We start from the raw sequence: 17,357 nt of genomic DNA, 5'->3' as shown, positions 1-17,357 counted from the left end.
AAGGAAGGAGTCCCCTTAATTAGAAAGGCTTGTTTATTCATTTTTCATAGACTAATGTGCTTAATATATTCCTTTTCTTTTTTTTTTTTTGAGACGGAGTCTCGCTCTGTCGCTAGGCTGGAGTGCAGAGGCACGATCTTGGTTCACTGCAACCCCCACCTCCCAGGTTCAAGTGATTTTCCTGCCTCAGCCTCCCGAGTAGCTGGGACTACAGGCACATGCCACCATGCCCAGCTAATTTTTGTACTTTTAGTAGAGATGGGTTTCACCATGTTAACCAGAATGGTCTCGATCTCTTAACCTGGTGATCCGCCCACCTTGGCCTCCCAGAGTGCTGGGATTACAGGTGTGAGCCACTGCGCCTGGCCAATATATTCTTATTATCTTTAATTTTTGTTTTCTATTTTATTTTATTTTATTTTATATTTTATTTTATTTGTTTATGTATTTTGAAATGGAGTCTCACTCTGTTGCCCAGGCTGGAGTGCAGTGGTGCAACCTTGGCTCACCGCAACCTCCACCTCCCAGGTTCAAGCAATTCTCCTGCCTCAGCCTCCTGAGTAGCTGGGACTATAGGCACGTGCCACCATACCAGGCTAATTTTTGTATATTTTAGTAGAGACGGGGTTTCACCACATTGGCCAGGCTGGTCTTGAACTCCTGACTTTAGGTGATCCGCCTGCTTCAGCCTCCCAAAGTGTTGGGATTACAGGCATAAGCCACCATGCCCAGCCTGGCATATCTACTTTTTAGAAGTGACCCTGTTATATATTTAGTATATGTCACTAATTAAGAACAATATATTAATTCAGTATGGGCTTTTTAAAAAGGTTTTACTCATTTCAAGGCTTTTTGCTTACAAATTTTGTTTTTTTGTTGTTGGCTTTGTTGGCAGTCTTTCTTTTGGGCTTCAGTGCTCCTCCTACTCCTCCCCAGCATTGTGTGTGAGAGGTGTGTAAAGAGGTGGGTTTCTGGGTAAAAGAAGGCTCTCCTCTTAAAAGTCTGTTAATCTTTAAACATTTCATTTCTGTTTTATGTGTTTTGAAACTGATTATAAATGGTGCATGCCACAAGAGTCAAAGTTTTTAACATTCATTTTAAAAGGAAAATGAGGATGAAGACATAATTTAATTTATATTTTAAGTCAGTATCTTTCATTTCCCTGTCCCTCCCTCAACAGTTATATCATAGTTTGTTTCAGCATTTCAGATTTCAAAGATATTCTTTGAAGTATTTTTTAAATCAGATAACCAGTTTTAGACATACTAATTTTGAATGTCTGGTTTGGGATTTATGATAGCCTTAATTTCTTAATTTTTAAAACTAATGTGACCTTTTAAGACAAAAAAAAAACTGTGTGTTGCAATTATCTTTCACTTTTAAGCTCTCATAGAACAGTCAAAAAACAAAAGCTGTGTCTTGTGGAAGATCTGCCCAGGGGAAGATGGTGAGCCTCTACCAACAAGGGGATTTAGCTAAAAAGAAGGATTTTGTACTGACAAATATTTTTAAAGATTGAAGTCTAACACTTTTGAGAGGTTATGAATATATGGTTGGTCATAGTAGATGTTCAGTCAGAATCAGTGATGATTGCTTGATTATGTAACATATTAGCTAAGTGATGAGAATAACAGTAGGTATAAGGATCTGTAATGCCAAGGAGTGGATTTACCAGGTTTTTTTTTTTCTTTCCTTCTTTTTTTTTTCATTGAGACGGATTCAATCTGGCATCCAGGTTGGAGTGCAATGGCGTGATCTCGGCTCACCGCAACCTCCACCTCCAAGGTTCAAGAGATTCTCCTGCCTCAGCCTCCCCAGTAGCTGGAATTACAGGTGCATGTCACCACGCCCAGCTAATTTTTTTTTTATTATTTTTTTTGAGACAGAGTTTCACTCTGTTGTCTAGGCTGGAATGCAGTGGTGCTATCTCGGCTCACTGCAACCTTCGCCTCCCGGGTTCAAGCAGTTCTCTGCCTCAGCCTCCCAAGTAGGTGGGATTACAGGCACCTGCCACCATGCCTGGCTAATTTTTTTTATTTCTAGTAGAGGCGGGGTTTTACCGTCTTGGTCAGGCTGGTCTTTAACTCCTTACCTTGTGATCCACCCACCTCAGCCTCCCAAAGTGCTGGGATTACAGGTGTGAGCCACCGCCCCTGGCCAATTTTTTTGTATTTTTAGTAGAGATGGGGTTTCACCATGTTGGCCAGGGTGATCTCAAACTCCTGACCTCAAATGATCCTCCCGCCTTGGCCTCCCAGAGTGCTGGGATTACAGGCGTGAGCCACTGTGCCTGGCCGGCTTTACCCTTTTGACAGACCTATGGCTCTGGAAATAATAGGCCAGTGTTTGATGGTTCAAGCTCCTAGGTACACAGTCCATGTTATGGAACACTCAAAATCCACTAGCATCTCTTCTACCTAGATGGTTTTGCATCCTTGGCTACAGAAACAGCCCCAAAGCGTTTAACATTTTAAGGATTATTTACTTTCAACATTTTTAAAGTTAAATAAAAGTTAAGATCCATAAAATTTTTTGGAAAAATGTTACATTTTCTCTGTTCACCTCTAAAGACCAGTGCTAAAGGATCCTGACATCAAAAATCTTTACAACATTTGAATTACTTGTTATATTTGTCTGTTAAAATTTTGTTAGAAATTGGCCCCAAAGGAGAAATTGCTTTGGAGAAAAAAGTTAGGTAGCAGAGGAACAGTTTGGAAGGGTTGGGGGTTGGCTAGATAAAGAAAGGGAACATTCAAAATTGAAAGGATGTCATGTATAAAATACGAATATTAGAAAGCATAGAATATTTCAGAAACAGTGAGGAGAACAGATTGATTGGAATGGAATACAGCTTGGCAAAGTGAATCATTAGCGATAAGATCTAGCATAGTATAAAGCTTCTTATAGATGTTCGTAATGTTCTTCATTCCCTCTAACACCAAACCTGTTCTTCATACCTAGAAAGATTTGGCCTGCAGTAGGCCCTTTGTGATTATTGAAAGAAAACCATAATACATTTGAGTCCCGTAAAAAGTTTTGAGATGCTAGCTTAAGGAGTTTAAATCTTATCCTTTAGCACAAGGACTGGAAAAATATGGCTAGAGGACTAAATCTTTTTTGCACCCTTTTTTCTTTCTGTAGTTGCTTCTGGCAACTTTCTCTTTGTGTGTGTGTGTGTGTGTGTGTGTGTATTCCTTTTCACAAGTATGTTGAATTGAACTTTTTCCTAATTATCACTTAGCTACTTAGTTAATACATGCAGTAGAACTCTAAAAAGAGCTAGGAGTTTCTCAAAGACCTCCCAACAATTCTTTTCAATTAGAGAGGGCATGCCATTTTTCCTTTTTTATTTTTAAATAATATTTTTATTTTTTATTTTTGTGGGTACATAGGTGTATATGTTTATGGGGTACCTGAGATATTTTGATACAGACATATAGTATATAATAATTACATCAGGGTAAATGGGATATCCATCATTTCAAGCATTTATCCTTTCTTTGTGTTATAAACAATCCAATTTTAGGTTTTGTTTTGTTTTGTTTTTTGTTTTTTTGAGACGGAGTGTTGCTCTGTCACCAGGCCAGAGTGCAGTGGCGCGATCCCGGCTCACTGCAATCTCTGCTTCTTGGATTCAAGCGATTCTCCTGCCTCAGCCTCCCAAGTAGCTGGGACTACAGGCACATGCCACCACACCCAGCTAATTTTTGTATTTTTAGTAGAGATGGGGTTTCACCATATTGGCCAGGATGGTCTCAATCTTTTGACCTTGGGATCTGCCCGCCTCAGCCTCCCAAGGTGCTGGGATTACAGGCGTGAGCCACCATGCCCGGCCAAATTTTAGTTATTTTAAAATGTAGAATAAATGATGGCTATAGTCAACCTGTTGTGCCTATCAAGTACTAGATGTTATTTATTCTATTTTTTTGTGCCCACTAACCATCCCCTCCCTCCCCCACTACCCTTCCCAGCCTCTGGTAACCATCATTCTGCTCTGTCTCCACGAGTTCAATTGTAATTTTTAGCTCTCACAAATAATGGAGAACATGTGAAGTTTCTCTTTTTGTGCCTGGCTTATTTCACTTAACATAATGACCTCCAGTTCCATCCATGTTGTTGCATATGACAGGATCTCATTCTTTTTCTGTGTGTAGAAGTACCACATTTTCTTTATCCTTTCATTCATCTGTTGATGGACACTTAGGTTGCTTCCAAATCTTAGCTATTAAGAATAGTGCTGCATACAAAAATTAGCCAGGCATGGTGGTGCACACCATAATCCCAGCTACTCAGGAGGCTGAGGCAGGAGAATTGCTTGAACCCGGGAGGCAGAGGTTGCAGTGAGCCAAGATCGCACCATTGCACTCCAGCCTAGGCGACAAGAGCGCAACTCCGTCTCAAACAAACAAAAAAAGGAATAGTGCTGCAGTAAACATAGGAGTACAGATATCTCTTTGATATACTCATTTCCTTTTTTTGGAGGGGTATATACCTAGCAGTGAGATTGCTGGATCATATGGTAGCTCCATTTTTAGGTTTTTTGAGGAACCTTCCAACTGTTTTCCTTAGTGATTGTACTAATTTACATTCCCACCAACCGTGTATGAGTGTTCCCTTTTCTCCACATCCTTGCCTATCTTTTGGATAAAAGCCATTTTTAACTGGGGTGAGATGATATTTTACTGTAGTTTTGATTTGCATTTCTCTGATGATCAGTGATGGTTGAGCATTTTTTCATATACCTATTGGTCACTTTGAGAAATGTCTATTCAGATCTTTTGCCCGTTTTTTAAAAATCAGATTATTCGATTCTTTTCTTACAGAATTGTTTGAGCCCCTTATACATTTTTGTTATTAATCCGTTGTCAGATGGATAGTTTGCAGATATTTTCTCCTATTCTGTGGGTTGTCTCTTCACTTTGTTGTTTGCTTTACGGTGCAGCTTTAAACTTGATGTGATCTCATTTGCCCATTCTCACTTTGGCTTTGGCTGCCTGTGCTTGTGGAGTATTATCAAGAAATCTTTGCCCAGTCCAGTGTCCTGGAGATCACATACTATTTTTATAAATAAAATTTTATTGGAACACAGTCAAACCCATTCATTTACATACAGTCTGTGACTGGTTTTTTTTTTCCTTTTTCTTTCTTTTTTTTTTTTTTTTTTTAAGACAGGGTATCACTCTTGCTGAGGATGGAGTGCGGTGGCACGATCTCAGCTCACTGCAACCTCCGCCCTCCAGGTTTAAGTGATTTTCCTGCCTCAGCCTCTTGAGTAGCTGGGATTGCAGGTGCCTGCCACCACACCTGGCTAATTTTTGTATTTTTAGTAGAGATGAGGTTTTGACATGTTGGCCAGGCTGGTCTCAAACTCCCGCCTCAGGTGATCCATCCGCCTTTTCCTTCCAAAGTGTTGGGATTACAGATGTGAGCCACCACACCTGGCCTCTAAATTTATTTTTACTTAAAATGAGCACATTTTTGTTAAGTTTCTCGCTATTGGCAGAAGGATAACTGAAGAAAGGGGAGCAATTCTGATCCTTCTAAACGTTCTTGCAACATGTCAGAAAGTATATTTAGCATAATGTTTCTTCTTAAAGGGAAGACCTTCCCTACCTTTCTTATTACCCACATTCTCATTCTCTATTGTTTTTACTGAGCGATAGCATTGGATAATAGAAGCATTAGTTTCTAAGTCAAACAGGAACTCAGTTGCCTCATCTGTAAAGTGATAATATTATCTAATTCACAGTGTTGGGATTAAATAAGAGTACATATAGGCTGTAAAAATGGTAGCTGTTGTTTATTTTTCCAGTTGCCTGGAATTGCCTTTTCAATCGATGCATTCCAGTGGTTCTCTTGCTGCCCACTGCAAAAAATTGAGACCACATGATTTGAGAACAAGCCTTGGAAAGGATAGAACAACTTACACATTTTCATAGGTTGGGATTTTTTTTCTTTATAGAATCTTTCTAGATCTACTTTGTGGCAATTAAAAATTACTTATTAATTTTCCCAGTCTCCTATCCTAGATAATATGTCCATCTGAAAGAGTATAAGTCAGTTATTTTGGGGAAGCAGCATAGCATAGTGAGTAAAAACATAGGCTTTCAAGTCTGATCTCTTAGGTTCGGTTTCAGCTTTGCCATTTACTTACTGACTGTAATCTTAGACAAGATGGTTAACCTCTGCATATCAGTTTTCTGATAGGGCTGTTATGAGGGATTAAATGAGATAATATATGTAAAGTGCCCAATTTAGTGCCCTGTGACATAGTAAGTACCGTATAAATATTTGGTTATTAATGGTCATATGCATGTCATACAAATCTGAATATGTAAAATAAATCAGATTGTAATATGAATGGATGTGCAAAAAGGTAAATATAGAAATTTTATTAAGACTGAAATATAGCATGTGATTTTTATTTTGGTTTTTATTCTTTAGGTATTACATGAAACCTTTCCTAAACATACATTTCTGATGAATGGCTTAATTCAAGGAGTAAAGGTAGGATCAGTCATACATATATATATGTGTATATATACACACATACACACACATACACATACACATACACGGATGAACATACATAAATACTTATGTATATATAACTATGCGAATATATGTTTGTTTACTGATTAATAACTTAATTTTTATAATTAGATGGAGTATATTTTGAGAGATAACTTAATACTTTCTAGACTTGAGTTTTCAATATGATCTAACTACAATATAGCCAATTATGCATAATAAAAAACCACATCATTACAGATTCCCTGTTTTTATGTTGGCATTTTAATTCCAGAGATCTCAATGATTTTGTAAGACTACAGATTGAAGAAGAAAAAACTATACTAAAAAACCCCCATCAAGATAAAACTGTATCAGTAGGGTAAAGAGTTGGTTATTATATGAATTCTTTGCTCTTTTTCGTGTTTTTTTTTTTTTTTTTTTTTTCTTTGAGGCAGAGTCTCACACTGTCACCCAGGCTGGAGTGCAAGTGGCATGATCTCAGCTCACTGCTGAGAACCTCTACCTCCCAGGTTCAAGCGATTCTTCTGCCTCAGCCTTCTAAGTAGCTGGGACCACAGACGCGTGCCACCACACCCGGCTAATTTTTTGTATTTTTAGTAGAGACAAGGTTTTGCCATGTTGGCCAGGCTGGTCTCGAACTCCTGACCTAAGTGATCTGCCCTCGACCTCCCAAAGTGTTGAGATTATTGGTGCAAGCTACTGTGCCCAACTCAAATTCTTTACTCTTGATTCAGTTTGACAAACAAGTTTTCTAAATAGGTAATTAGGCTGTTTTTTTAATACACACACACACACACACACACACACACACACACACACACAAACAGGTAATTAGCATATGGAATTGCTATTGTGGATTTATTGTGATTGAGAATTTATTAGAGCAGTTCATATTTAATACCTGCCTGGAGCCCTACAGATGATTCTAAACTATCTTGGGAAATTTTAAAATTATATATAGATAAGCAATTCATTATTTATTTAAAAGTTTGTGATATATTTACTTTAGAAACAAAGTTGTTGAAAATTTTTCTATAGGAGTAAAATGATTTATTTTTGGTTCATGTTCATAGATGTGTGGTATTCATTTTTTTTATTTAATTTTTTTAGGGTTTGTTGTCATTCCTTAGTGCCCCGCTTATTGGTGCTCTTTCTGATGTTTGGGGCCGAAAATCCTTCTTGCTGCTAACAGTGTTTTTCACATGTGCCCCAATTCCTTTAATGAAGATCAGCCCATGGTACGTGCACATTTAGATTACAGCAACTAAATATCACTTTCAGCTATTGTTTTCTTAATGTTCCTTTATTTCTTTCACTTGCGCCATCTTGGTTATGAGGTTTTAATTTTATTTTTCTAACACATTTATTCTTTCACACAGATAAGAAGGCCTCTGAAAATATAGTAGGTAATAGTTCATAAAGATTTTAGAAATAGATGACACTGTTGGAGGCATCTAGACTTCTGGCTAACTTAATTTTGGTTTCCAGAACCGAAATTTCAAAACAGTATTTTGGGGACTGGTTAGGATTGCTAACTTTTTTTCTTGTATAGAATGTTAAAAACAGACACAAAGTTTGTCATTATCTATATTAGTTAGGAATAGGTTTTGCTGTATATCAAAACCCAAAATAATAGTTGCTTAAAAATCAAATTTCTCTTTTCATGTGAAAAAGGGTCTGCAGTTGAGCAGTGTGGAGCTGGTATGGCAGTTCCTGTGGAGCAGACTTTTTCTATCTTGCTGTTCTTCCATCCTCATCTCTCACCTCACTGAACAAAGTGGCTTCTTGAGCTCCAGCCATCAAGTCATACTACTGATAGCAAGGTGGAAGGAGTTGCTAAGAAGAGCACATCACCTTCTTTTAAGGAAACTTTACAGAATTCCCATCCCACCTCTGCTTGCATTTCTTTGGTCAGATTTCAGGGATATGCTGCTCCTAGTTACAAGAGTCTGGACTCAAGGCCACCTTGATTAAAATCAGTATTTTTTTTTTTTTTTCCACTCAGGAGGCAAGGGAAGGAAAGCTAACAAAAAGGGAGTAATTGTCCTAAAGTCAGAGCCCAATTTGGTTGTAGATTTATAGATTGATTCTGACTAATGTTCTTTTTACTCCTGAGTATTAATGTTAGTTCTACATCATGGATGGGCTTTATTTCCATGGTGTTATCTACAAAGGCCCAAAGGTTTATATGGGGCAGGATCTTCTTGTTGTAGATGAGATACAACTCTAATAGACCAAGCCTTTGATGAAGGCCACTCCTGCACATGCAATCTTACCAAAGATTGAACATGGAATGAAAAAGAATTTGCTGTGTTAAGCAGTGTGTTAGAAAAATTTTAGTAGTGACAGTCTTGGTGGAATGATATTTTGAAAGTTCATTATGATTATACGTGATTTTCAGAAACTAAACATCAGTATTACAATAGAAACTTCTTATTCCCAGCTATTTTGGAATTATTTATAGCAAAATATAGTTTACTCTTTAAATATTTTGTTCACTGTTCATAGTAACTGTCTATTCTAAGTTTTATGAACACTGAATACTGCCATATAGGTTTTTTCTGTGTGAAACTGAGTTATTTGTTTTGCCAGCATTTGAAAAGCTAAAGATAACTTACGGAAAACATTTAGTTACTATATAGAGGCTCAAAATAAATGTGAAGAAACTTGTTCCTCAGTCTTGTTTACTGGATTTTGTTTTTTATCTAGTGTCGTGGTGAAAAACAGTAATGGATTATAATAGACTTTAGTTTGTTGCTGTTTTTGGCAGAAAAAGCAAAACCACTTAACAGTTCAACAGTTGGTCAAAAGATTTGCCTGAATACATGATCTAGTTTTAAGTATTCCTGTAGTAGCTGAGCTGCTATTGAAGGGCTCCTTGTAGCCCTGTGTTTTCATAATATCTGTGGCTTATATTTATGGAATAGTTAATCCATGAACTATCCTAGTAAGCTGTTGACTGAAATGAGCTGCTCTTACACTTAATTAACTTATAAATGAAAGAAGATTAAAACAATGGTAATTGCTCTAACCATTTCTTGTTATCTTTCATTCCTAGGTGGTACTTTGCTGTTATCTCTGTTTCTGGGGTTTTTGCAGTGACTTTTTCTGTGGTATTTGCATACGTAGCAGATATAACCCAAGAGCATGAAAGAAGTATGGCTTATGGACTGGTATGTATGTTTATTCTATACCTTTTGTATCTGCTGAGAAATGCCTTGTTTTTAAGATAAATATTATTATAAGGAGTGCAAACCTTTGCATTACAAGATTCTTGAATAAAATATATTTTGTAATAAAATCATTCATTAGACTACATTTAAAATGTTTTTGCAGTACGAGGCCATGTAAGTTTTGATACTTTTCATTTAGGAGATATTTATAAGTCACATGTCAGAATTGAAATTATAGTATATTTTACCTTGTAGAGTTCTTTTTAACAGAATCCTAAAAATAAGAATTATTTAGTATGTCAAGAGTTAAAAAAAATCACTACTCATTTAATGTCTAATCTAAAATACAACAGGCTAACATCTAGCTCAGGGATCAGCAAACCTTTTTTGTGGCTTTGTGGGCCACGTGTAGTCTCTGTCTCATTCTTTTCTTTTTGCATGTGTATTTATGTTTATAAACTCTTTAAAAACGTAAGAAACACTTAGCCAGATTTGAGCCATAGTGGTATTTCGCCAATTCCTGAACGCTGTTTTGGTAAACTAAATTATGGCAGTATAATCTGTCATCTATCAAATCTAGGAATTAAAGGAAAAAAGCCTAGTAATAGAATGACTACTGTAGGCACAATAATAGATCACTACTGAATAGCCAGAAATAGGACAGTGATGCATTTCGGTAAATGTGAGACAAATACCTTTTGATAAATAAGAACTGAATATTGTGTTGGGCTGAGTTAGTTTTAAAAGGGACTGATTTCTGATTCAAAGGACGTTATAATGAAGAATCATAAGATTTTTGGGGAGGAAACACCTACAGAGAGAAACTTAGAAAAAGAACTAATGATTTCTGGCTTGTTCAGTGGCTCACACCTGTAATCTCAGCACTTTGGGAGGCGGAGGCAGGCGGATCACTTGAGATAGGAGTTCGTGACCAGCCTGGCCAACATGGTGAAACCTTGTCTCTATTTAAAAAAAAAAAAAAAAAAAAAAAAGTAAAAAGAAAAAGAACTAATGATTTCAGTTGTAAACTTGGAACATTAAATGATATGAGGCTGATGATAGCCAGGATTTTAAAAAAATAGTCTAATTAAGCTATAGTTTACATACCATAAAATTTATCCTTTTTATGAGTATAGTTCAATGAATTTTAGTAAATTTATACTGTTGTGCAAACAACACCATAACCCAATTTGGGGTTGGTTGGTTGGTTGGTTGGTTGGTTGGTTTGTTTGTTTTTTTTGACGTAATTTATTTTCCCATAGCCAAAGTTTTGAAATTAACAATTTTCAATCTGGAGGTTCTGTGTATTAAGGCATGTTCTGGCAAAAAACAAAACAAAAACCACTTAAATCTTCTAGAAATAATATGGATGCAGAAAAAAGGTGGGGAAGTGGCCAGGCACAGTGGCATGTGCCTGTAATACCACCAGTTTGGGAGGCCAAGGCAGGAGGATTGCTTGAGGCCAGGAGTTTGAGGCTGCAGTTATGATCATGCCACTACACTCCAGTCTGGGGTACAGAGGGAGACCCTGTCTCTTAAAAAAAAAAGTTGGAGGGGCCGGGTGCAGTGGCTTATAATCCCAGCACTTTGGGAGGCTGAGGCAGGAGGATTGTTTGAGCCCAGGAGTTTGAGACTAGCCTGGGTAACATAGTGAGACCCCATCTATACAGAAACTTTAAAAATTAGCCAGGTGTGGTGGTGTGTGCCTGTAGTCCCAGCTACTTGGGAGGCTTAGGTGAGAGGATCACTTGGGCCTGAGAGGTTGAGGCTGCAGTGAGCCATGATCGCACCACTGCACTCCAACATGAGCCACGGAGTGAGACTTGTCTCAAAAAAAAAGGGGTTGGGGGGTTTGGGGTGACCCCTGTGATCTTTTTTCTGAGCAGAAAGAAATGGCTACCAAGTGGAGAGAATTGAGGAGAAGGGAAATGACATGAAACAACTGTACTCTTGACTTTTGCTCACTGTGTCACAAATGTGATCTCTGTAAAATGCCCTCAAACGTCTTCAGTGACCTTCATAGTGAGAACCATTTTCCCTTTCCCCACACTTGTGCCAGAGCCCTGCTGAGATCTGGGTCCCTCTGAAACCACACCTAGGGCTGCAATAACAAAATAACCACTACATGTGAATATATATATTTATATGTATGTATGTGTGTGTGTGTGTGTGTGTATGTGTATGTATGTGTGTGTATATATATAGTTTGTTTTTTGTTGAGACGGAGTCTCGCTCTGTCACCCAGGCTGGAGTGCAGAGGTATGATCTTGGCTTACTGCAACCTCCGCCTCCCGGGTTCAAACGATTCTCCTGCCTCAGCCTCCCCAGTAGCTGGGACTACAGTCGCCCACCACCACCATGCCCAGCTAATTTTTGTACTTTTAGTAGAGACGGGGTTTCACCATATTGGCCAGGCTTGTCTTGAACTCCTGACCTTGTGATCTGCCTGCCTCGGCCTCCCAAAGTGTTGGGATTACAGGCGTGAGCCATGGCACCTGGCCCACATGTGAATACATTAAGTACCATTTAAAAAACCACCACAACCCAGTTATAGAACATTTCCATCAGCCCAAAGTGTTCCCTCAGCCCTGTTTGCCATCCATCCCCATGCTCCACCTGTGACCCCAAGCAACCAACAATTTAGCTTCTGTCACCATGGTTTTGCATTTTCTAGAAACTTCAGACTAGCTTCTTTCACTTAGCATAATCTTTTGAGATTGATCCATGTTGATACTATAGATCAATAGGTTCTATTTTTGTCTCTTTTCCTTTTTTTTTTTTTTTTTTTCTTTGAGACAGCGTCCTGCTGTATCCCCCAGGCTGGAGTGCAATGGCATGATCACGGCTCACTGAAGCCTTGGCTTCCTGGGCTCAAGCGATCCTTCTGCCACAGCCTCCAAGGCAGCTGAGACCACAGGCATTCCACCATGCCCAGCTAATTTTTTTATTTTTGAGACAGGGTCTCACTCTGTTGCCCAGGCTGGAGTGCAGTGGTGCCGTTACAGCTCACTGCAGCCTCTGTCTCCCCTCTACCTCCCTGCCTCAAGTGATCCTTCCACCTCAGCCTTCCGAGTAGCTGAGACTACTAATTTTTGTATGTTTTATAGTGATGGAGTTTCACCATGTTGCCCAGGATGGTCTCAAACTCCTAAACTCAAGTGATCCGCCTGTCTCAGCCTCCCAAAGTGCTGGAATTACAGGCATGAGCCACTGCACCTGGCCAGTAGTTTTTTTGATTGCTGTGTAGTGTATTCTTATCCATTCATCAGTTGATGGACATTTGATTGATAGCTAGATGTTTGAAATTACTAGAATTTTATGTGCTTGTTCAAATAATTGACCTTTGAAAATTGAATTGCTTGCCTTAAGCAAGAGTTGCAAGTAAGCATTCTTGTGAAGTTTAAGTTCTCCATCCAAAAGTCAAAAATGGCATAGAAACAGAATAAAATGCCAGCATTAATCTCTATGCTTTGAAAGAATATAGTCCTTTTTCCTTTCCCTCCCTTCCCCTTTCTTTTCCTTTGCCCTTCCCTTCCCCCTCCCCTCCCCTCTCCTTTCCACTTTTCACTTTCACTTTCCCCTTTCCTTTTCACTTTCACCTTTCTCTTTTCCCTTCCCTTCCCCCTTCCCCTCGCCTTTTCCTTTCCTTTCCCCTCCCCTTTTCCCTTTCCTTTCCTTTTCCCTTTCCCTTCTTTTTTCTTTTTCTTTCCTTTTCCTTTCCTGTTCCCTTTCCCCTTAAGCCTTTTCCCTTTTTTTAGCCCTTTCCTTCCCCTTTTCTCTTCCCTTTCCCCTTTTCCTTTCTTCTCCTCTCCTTTCCTCTTCTCTCCTCTCCTCTCCTCTTCTTTCCCCTTTCTCCTTTCCTTTTTCCTTTGCTTTCCTTTCCTCTTTCCTTTCCAGACAGGGTGTTACTATGTTGCCCAGACTGGACTCACTCTTGGGATCAAGTGATCTCCCACCTCAGCCTCCCGAGTAGCTGGGACTATAGGCAGGTGCCACTTCACCTGACTAAGAGTGCTATTTTTATGAAGTGTTTCCTGCTGTCACATCTGCTAATTTGTAGGCTGTTGTCCAGTAGGCTATAGAAATGTCTGCAGTTAACAGGTTTGCTTTACTCGTGTCCTTTTCAACTTTAATCTTCATCTTCACCAGGCTTAAAAAATAGACTTCCTCAGAGTTTTAGAGGTGTTCTTAATTTATCTGTGATTTCATTCTTCCTAACCCTGCCAACTAAAAAGATTATCAAGCTCAGTTTTGTTCCAGGGCTTAACATATTATTGATGAGAACAGGAACCTCCAAGTCTTTAAGCTTTATTTCAGCTAGCCCTTCAGTATGTATCAAGATAAACGTTCATTTAATTTTAATATTGGAAAAGTCACAATGAAATTGGATTTCCTTAGAGCAGTGGATTTTAGACTCCTTTCACAGAGAGCACTTAAGGGTTTATGGAGATGCCCTTAACCAAGCTTGTCCAACCCATGGTCCACAGGCTGCACACATGGCCCAACAGAAATTCATAAACTTTCTTAAAACATTATGCGGTTTTTTTTTTCTTTAAGCTCATCAGCTATTGTTAGTGTATTTTATGTGTGGCCCAAGACAGTCCTTCCAATGTGGCCCAGGGAAGCCAAAAGATTAGACACCCCTCCCCTAAGGACCAGCATGACTGGCAGTCAAGGAGGGGTGTTTGTACAGTGCCTGGGCTCTCAACCCTTCCTCAACTAAAAGAGGTAAAAAATTTAAATAGAGGCGGGGTCTTGCTATGTTGCCCAGGCTGGTCACAAACTTCTGGCTTCAAGCAGTCCTCCCACCTTGGCCTACCCAAGTGCTGAGATTACAGGCATGAACCATCACACCCAGGCTTCTTAAAAAAATCTGTTTTATCTATGAATTTGCCAGTAGGATTTATTGGAACAGAGGGCTCCAAGGCTTAGAAAGTTTGAAGACAGTGTCCTGAGAGGCTATCATTTATTTTATTTTATTTTTGAGATGCGGTCTCACCCTGTCACCCTGGCTGGAGTGCAGTGGTGCTGTCATGGCTCACTGCAACCTCCACCTTTCTGGCTCAAAGGAGTTCTGCCATCTCAGCCTCTGAAGTAGCTGAGACTACAGGTGCACACCAGCATGCCCAGCTAATTTTTCTTTTTTCTTTTTTTTTTTTTTTGGTACAGACAGGGTTTCTCCATGTTGCCCAGGCTGTTTTTTAGGCAAGAATCTAGTTCTTTACTTTTCCTGCCAAAGGAGAGAGTATAAGAAAAGTGGGGCCAGACTTGGTGTCTCATACCTGTACTCCCAGCCCTTCGGGAGGCTGAGGTGGGAGGATCGCTTGAGCTCAGGAGTTCGAGACTAGCCTGGGCAACATAGTGCGACTTCCACCTCTATAAAAAATAAACAAAATTAGCTGGGTGTGGTGGTGTGTGCCTGTGGCCCCATCAGGAGATCTTCAGGCAGGAAGATCTCTTGAGCCTGAGAGGTCAAGACTACAGTGAGCCGTGATGGCACTACTGCACTCCAGCCTGGGCGACAGAGCAAGACCCAGTTCCCCTGCTCTCACCCTCATAAAAAAAAAAGATAAATGGCACAGGTAGGAAGAGAAAAGGGAGGGTGAGCAACGGAAGGTCTGACATAAATCAAGATTATGAAAGGAGTTATGTGGTGTTGAAGAAAAAAGGTAGCCTGACTAATCTCTATCTATCCTTAATTTCTTGCAGGTTTCAGCAACATTTGCTGCAAGTTTAGTCACCAGTCCTGCAATTGGAGCTTATCTTGGCCGAGTATATGGGGACAGCTTGGTGGTGGTCTTAGCTACAGCAATAGCTTTGCTAGATATTTGTTTTATCCTTGTTGCTGTGCCAGAGTCGTTGCCTGAGAAAATGCGGCCGGCATCCTGGGGAGCACCCATTTCCTGGGAACAAGCTGACCCTTTCGCGGTAAGTTTATACTTTTTCCTTCTCCTTGATAAAAAAAGTGCATGATTCAGTGCAGCATTAATATTTTGTTGTGGATATTTCTTTTGGGAAAACATCTTGGGTTTTTCTTTTAACATTTGAAATACTTTTCAGAATAGTTTGGGGAATATGAAATAAATAAAAAGGACAACTAGTTGTCCATGCGTACACTTCTAAAAGGAATCTCTGCATATTCTTAAGAATAGTTCAGTGGTTTTGGTAGAAAACCTTATATCAATCAATCTTTTTCTTGTTCTAGTCCTTAAAAAAAGTCGGCCAAGATTCCATAGTGCTGCTGATCTGCATTACGGTGTTTCTCTCCTACCTACCGGAGGCAGGCCAATATTCCAGCTTTTTTTTATACCTCAGACAGGTAAAATCCTCTTCCACTAAGGTGGACTTTTCTTTCATTGTCTAGTGCTTTAATAAAAATATTTAATCTTGAGAGAACTATAATAGAAGTGGCCTTTAAAAATGAGTATCATTGTGCTTGGTGTAGTGGCTCACGCCTGTAATCTCAGCACTTTGGTAGGCCAAGGTGGGCGGATCAGCTGAGGTCAGGAGATCGAGACCAGCCTGGCCAACATGGCAAAATCCTATGTCTACTAAAAATAGAACAGCTAGCCAGGCGTAGTGGTGGGCATCTGTAATCCCAGCTACTTGGGAGGCTGAAGCAGGAGAATCACTTTAACCCAGGAGGCAGAGGCTGCAGTGAGCCGAGATTGCGCCGTTGCACTCCAGCCTGGGTAACAAGAGTGAAACTCCGTCTCAAAATTAAAAAAAAAAAATAAAATAAAATAATGAATACCATTTGGTCCACTAGACTTAACCTCCTATTCCGTGTGGTTGATGTTCCTTATGCATTTCTTATGGGGGTATTTGGTATATTAAGATATTTGGCTTAGGGAGAAAGATAGTTTTCCCTGTCCATATAGGTGGTTTGAGTTTATTTGTTGGTTATAGAAGTGATGGGATGATTTAACCCCTTCACCTGCTCCAGCTTCTTTGTGATTTAGGGCATATGTAAGTAGAGCAGCCAGCCAAAATGAGAGCAAAAACAAGTTTTTTTCTCCTTGACACTAGTCTCACTAGACGGAGATCAAGCCTTTAACCAATACATGTAAAATGCACAAAATACTGCAATATTTATTTGTAAAATGATTCTGAGTTCTTGATAAGTATCTCCAATTTAGTATATCCACATTGAGGGACTCACCATGGATAAGTAGGCATTTTTAGTATGTTAAGATTTGTTGTATTTCCTCTGAGGAATTGTTTGTTTATAAATGAAGTACGTTTATTTTTTTCTGGCCCATTTAATGTTAATATACAAGTAGCTGCATTAGTTTTCTATCTGGTATACGTTTGTATTCATTAATGTTACCTTTTCTGGAAACCCTTCTAGATAATGAAGTTTTCACCAGAAAGTGTTGCAGCGTTTATAGCAGTCCTTGGCATTCTTTCCATTATTGCACAGGTGAGTTTCTTTTTTTAGTTAGAGTGATGTCACAGTGACCCTGGCTGGCCGTCCAAACTGGGGCCTCATATAGTGATGGTATCTTGGTGGAATCAACAGAGTCAAGAGTCTGAGGTTGATAGGTTCAGAAATTCAATTTGTTTGTGTAGCTAGTGTTGGTCAGATTTTTGGGACTGACACATATTAATATAGGATATATAAATGTAAAAGCTAGTTTATTGATGTAT

At 39.2% G+C, this 17,357-nt stretch overlaps 1 protein-coding gene across 2 annotated transcripts in view; it reads left to right on the top strand.

Moving 5' to 3' along the window:
* Positions 1-17,357, top strand: part of MFSD14A (major facilitator superfamily domain containing 14A) — a 45,083-nt gene that overhangs the window by 14,270 nt on the left and 13,456 nt on the right. For both annotated transcript variants that reach the window (XM_003260108.3, XM_030824991.1), the window contains 6 exons: positions 6,445-6,507; positions 7,645-7,772; positions 9,593-9,707; positions 15,417-15,635; positions 15,913-16,026; positions 17,059-17,130. In XM_003260108.3, the coding sequence (XP_003260156.1) occupies positions 6,445-6,507; positions 7,645-7,772; positions 9,593-9,707; positions 15,417-15,635; positions 15,913-16,026; positions 17,059-17,130 (711 nt within the window). The remainder of the gene's footprint in view (positions 1-6,444; positions 6,508-7,644; positions 7,773-9,592; positions 9,708-15,416; positions 15,636-15,912; positions 16,027-17,058; positions 17,131-17,357) is intronic.

This window comes from Nomascus leucogenys, chromosome 12 (assembly GCF_006542625.1).
Source record: "Nomascus leucogenys isolate Asia chromosome 12, Asia_NLE_v1, whole genome shotgun sequence".
Classification (NCBI taxonomy): domain Eukaryota; kingdom Metazoa; phylum Chordata; class Mammalia; order Primates; family Hylobatidae; genus Nomascus; species Nomascus leucogenys.
The sequence above is the reverse complement of the archived record's forward strand: the minus strand, read 5'-3'. Positions and strand labels throughout refer to the sequence as shown.